Below are 3,623 nucleotides of genomic sequence, written 5' to 3' on the forward strand. Positions count from 1 at the left end.
TCCTTGCCCTTGTTGTTCAGGGGCTTGTCGAACTTGGCCGACAGAGCGTAGAAGCGCGCGTCCTCGCTCGTCTTGATGGCCTTGTCGCCCTCCTCCACGTAGTGCTTGCCCACCACCTGCTCGAACTTGCCCACCTCGGCCGCGGGCTTCCACGTCGAGGCCACCCAGCGGCTCTCCCAGTCGGCGTCGTCAAACGTCTCGCGGAAGATCGTCTCGGCCTGGGCCACAGTCGCGGCCACAGCGGCCATAGCCACCACCAGCTTGGTCAGCATTGTACAGATTTGAAGAGTGTTGGTCGGTTCGTTCGTGCTTGGAGAGCGCAAATTCTCGAATGCCCTCGACGGAATGAAGGCCTTCAAGTCGGTTGGGTCGGATCGCCACGTGTACGTCGAAGCGCGCTAAGTACGAAGCCACGTGGACTTTAGACTGTTCTAGATTGGAATAAGCAACGGATGAGTAAAATATGATATCCAAGGGTATAAAAGAATAGAATGTATATCTAATTTGTTTCAAATGTTGGATTTGAATTGAATATCATTAAATGACGAAAATTAGATTCTACAAGTCGCGATTTAACGACGGACACTGTATTTGGTAATCATTGCAGCCACGTGGCTGCTTTACACAATATCTACACAACTTCAACAATTTGACCAACACTCCTCCAACGTGATCCGTCTTAACACGATTTGTCGGTCCGCCCCTGTGTATGCGTTTTCATAGTTATTAACTCATTTATCTTGCTAATTCTCCAGTCGTCGGTTTGGATGATGTGGTAGGCTTCAACATTTTTCTCTAAACAAATCTATCATTATGAAGTTCATCGGTATCCCGTCTCACTTGTCGGCATTATAGTAAGTCCTTGTTTTGTTATAAATTTCATTAACTCGCGCGAGACTTAGGGGCTAGAGTTGCAAAAGGAGGTCGTATGAGTTCAGACGAGATGTCGGGAACAGCATTTAATACGCCAATAGCATGATGATTTTGTGCTGTCGATACCTCGGCCGGGGTGCTAAGTGTCATGAAAGTGATAAAAAGTTTTTATTAAAAACGTAAGTTCTCACGAACGCAAGAGTGGTTTCTATGTATTGGTCCAATTCGAAATGAGGAGTTCGGTATGACTTGATGCGAAACTTGCACTTTGGAAAAGTTGATAAGTTGATACGTTTTGATGCATAAAACTTCGGCACAGCTGTGGCAACTCGCTCACTGAGTACCACGTTTGGAAGCCTTTCAACTGGCTAGCCTCGGTGGCGAGCAGAGTGACCTCCTTCTGGAAAGGGGGCTAGGCCAGCTGCGGACTGTAGCGCATAGAGACCGACGGCAACCTCACACGCAAGTCCGAAGAACGCGACTACTTATCTGTCTAGAATTGCTTTCGCATGAACCAATCAAGTCACTGCGCAGGGCGGGGAGCCACAACCAGCTACCGGAGCCATCAAGGTCACCGGCGTTGCCAACCTGGCTTAACTCTCTCTCTCTCTCTCTGAATTGGTGCATTTTATAAAAAAAAATCAATCTATCATTTCTTCTTTATCGATTTATTATAAAACTTATTTTTAATTCCACTTTTCTAAAAAAAAAAATGAAAAACTTTTTTCACTCGTTTAAGTACGAATTCACTACACTTAAGTACGAAAAAGCGGATTTTGACTGACCTTAAGTCTTAAAAATTACGAGTGATCCAAGGCCCTACATAGCACCACTATTCTTTAAAAAAATTGTCATCTATATGTATGCAGCGCAGCGAAACCGAGTCGCAAAATTATGGCGGACGGGCCGAAAAGTGTCGGTTTTTTCGCCAGATTAAAAAAGAAATCACATGTTAAAGTTTATTTAATTTGTGTGGAAAACAACGTGTTGGAATACATTGATTCATGTTTAGATGAGTCACCGCTCAGAATCGTCATGACAACGCGCATGCATTTTGCTCAATCATTTACACAGCGCGAAACCAAACGGTTTCCTCTCTAAACATTTAACATGAAGACAGTAATTTGCAATCTTATATTATAACGATTAAGCTATGAATCTAGCTCTTCTCATGAACGAGCTTATGATCAGACACCGATTCGGTAAGACCTCCGGAAACCTCGCCTGTTTGCAAGAGATGTGTCGTGTGTACTAATACAACCTGTTCGTTGTAGCAAGAAGATCTCTTTCATCTTTTCTTCATTCTTCGCGTTGTTTACATTGATCTAGCGCAATAATAAACATGATAACAACAAGTAAGGAAAGATGCACAAGAGCCACGTATATAACCTTTGCATTCGCGCTAAGCACTCTGCCGCACTACGCGCTAGTTTCCTCCATACTCCGTCACCTCAGTTCTACTAGACAAGCGTCTCTTTTGTCTTAAAAGTTGATGGGCTTGTCAAACGCGCCCAGACACGCCTCCTTGAACGCCTCGCTCAGCGTCGGGTGGGCGTGGCACGTACGCGCCAGATCCTCGCTAGCAGCGCCGTACTCAATACCGATCACACCCTCAGCGATCATCTCACCGGCGTTGCTGGCGATGATGTGCACTCCAAGCAGCTTGTCCGTCTTCTTGTCCGCCAGCACCTTCACCAGACCGTCCGACTCAGCCACAGTACGAGCACGCGAGTTGGCCATCATGGGGAATTTGCCCACGTTGTACTCGATTCCCTCAGCCTTGAGCTCCTCCTCCGTCTTGCCCACCGACGCGAACTCCGGGAACGTGTAGATGACACCAGGGACGGCGCCGTAGTTAACGTGGCCATGCTTGCCGGCAATGTTCTCCACACAGGCGATACCTTCCTCCTCGGCCTTGTGAGCCAACATGGCGCCCTTGATCACATCGCCAATGGCAAAGATACCGGGCACCTGAGTACGGAAGGCGTCGTCCACCTCAATGCGGCCGAGCTTGTCGGTCTGGATGCCCATTTGCTCCAGACCGAGGCCGGCAGTGAAGGCGCGACGGCCAGTGGCCACCAGCACCGTGTCGCACTCAATAGTAGACGCGTCACCGCCCTTAGAAGGCTCCGTGGTGAGCTTGACGACGTCTCCGTTAACTTCGGAAGACGTCACCTTGGTACCGAACTTAAAGTCCAGTCCCTGCTTCTTCAGCAGCTTGGTAAACTCCTTGACAGCCTCCTTGTCCATACCGGGGCAAGCAGCGTCCAGGAACTCGACCACTGTGACCTTAGCGCCCAGACGCTTGTACACAGAGCCGAGTTCCAGTCCAATGACACCTGCTCCGACCACCACGAGGTGCTCCGGGACGCGCTTAAGCTCCAGAGCACCCGTGGAGTCGATGATCTTGCCAGCAGCATTGTCCACGGGAACGGGGGGGAGCGGAGTCACCTCGGAACCCGTAGCAATGATGATGTTCTTGGCCTTAACCGTCTCGTTGCCCTTGTTGTCGTTAAGAGCAACGGACACCTCGCCCTGAGCCGAGATCTTACCGTGTCCCTTAATGTACGTGACCTTGTTCTTCTTGAACAGCGACTCAATGCCGCCAGTCAGCGTCTTAACGGCCTTTTCCTTGGCCTTCATCATCTGCGGGAAGTTGGCCTTAACTTCGGGAGCGTCAATGCCGTAGCTCTTGAAGTCGTGCTGAGCCGTGTGCAGCAGGTGCGTCGAGTGCAGAAGCGCCTTGGACG

At 49.3% G+C, this 3,623-nt stretch overlaps 2 protein-coding genes across 2 annotated transcripts in view; both read right to left on the reverse strand.

Annotated features, from left to right (window-relative positions):
- Positions 1–272, reverse strand: part of PPTG_23147 (hypothetical protein) — a gene marked incomplete at both ends in the record, with an annotated part of 1,396 nt that extends 1,124 nt beyond the window's left edge. The window contains one exon of the mRNA XM_008908696.1: positions 34–272. Within this exon, the coding sequence (XP_008906944.1) occupies positions 34–272 (239 nt within the window). The remainder of the gene's footprint in view (positions 1–33) is intronic.
- Positions 273–2,355: 2,083 nt separating this feature from the next.
- PPTG_13000 (dihydrolipoyl dehydrogenase) lies at positions 2,356–3,519 on the reverse strand (the record flags this gene model as incomplete). The annotated part of the gene is made up of 1 exon (XM_008908697.1): positions 2,356–3,519. One exon carries the CDS (start codon positions 3,517–3,519, stop codon positions 2,356–2,358), a length of 1,164 nt encoding a protein of 387 aa, XP_008906945.1.
- Between the last annotated feature and the right edge of the window lie 104 nt (positions 3,520–3,623).

This window comes from Phytophthora parasitica, assembly GCF_000247585.1.
Source record: "Phytophthora parasitica INRA-310 unplaced genomic scaffold supercont2.31, whole genome shotgun sequence".
Classification (NCBI taxonomy): Eukaryota; Oomycota; class Peronosporomycetes; order Peronosporales; family Peronosporaceae; genus Phytophthora; species Phytophthora nicotianae.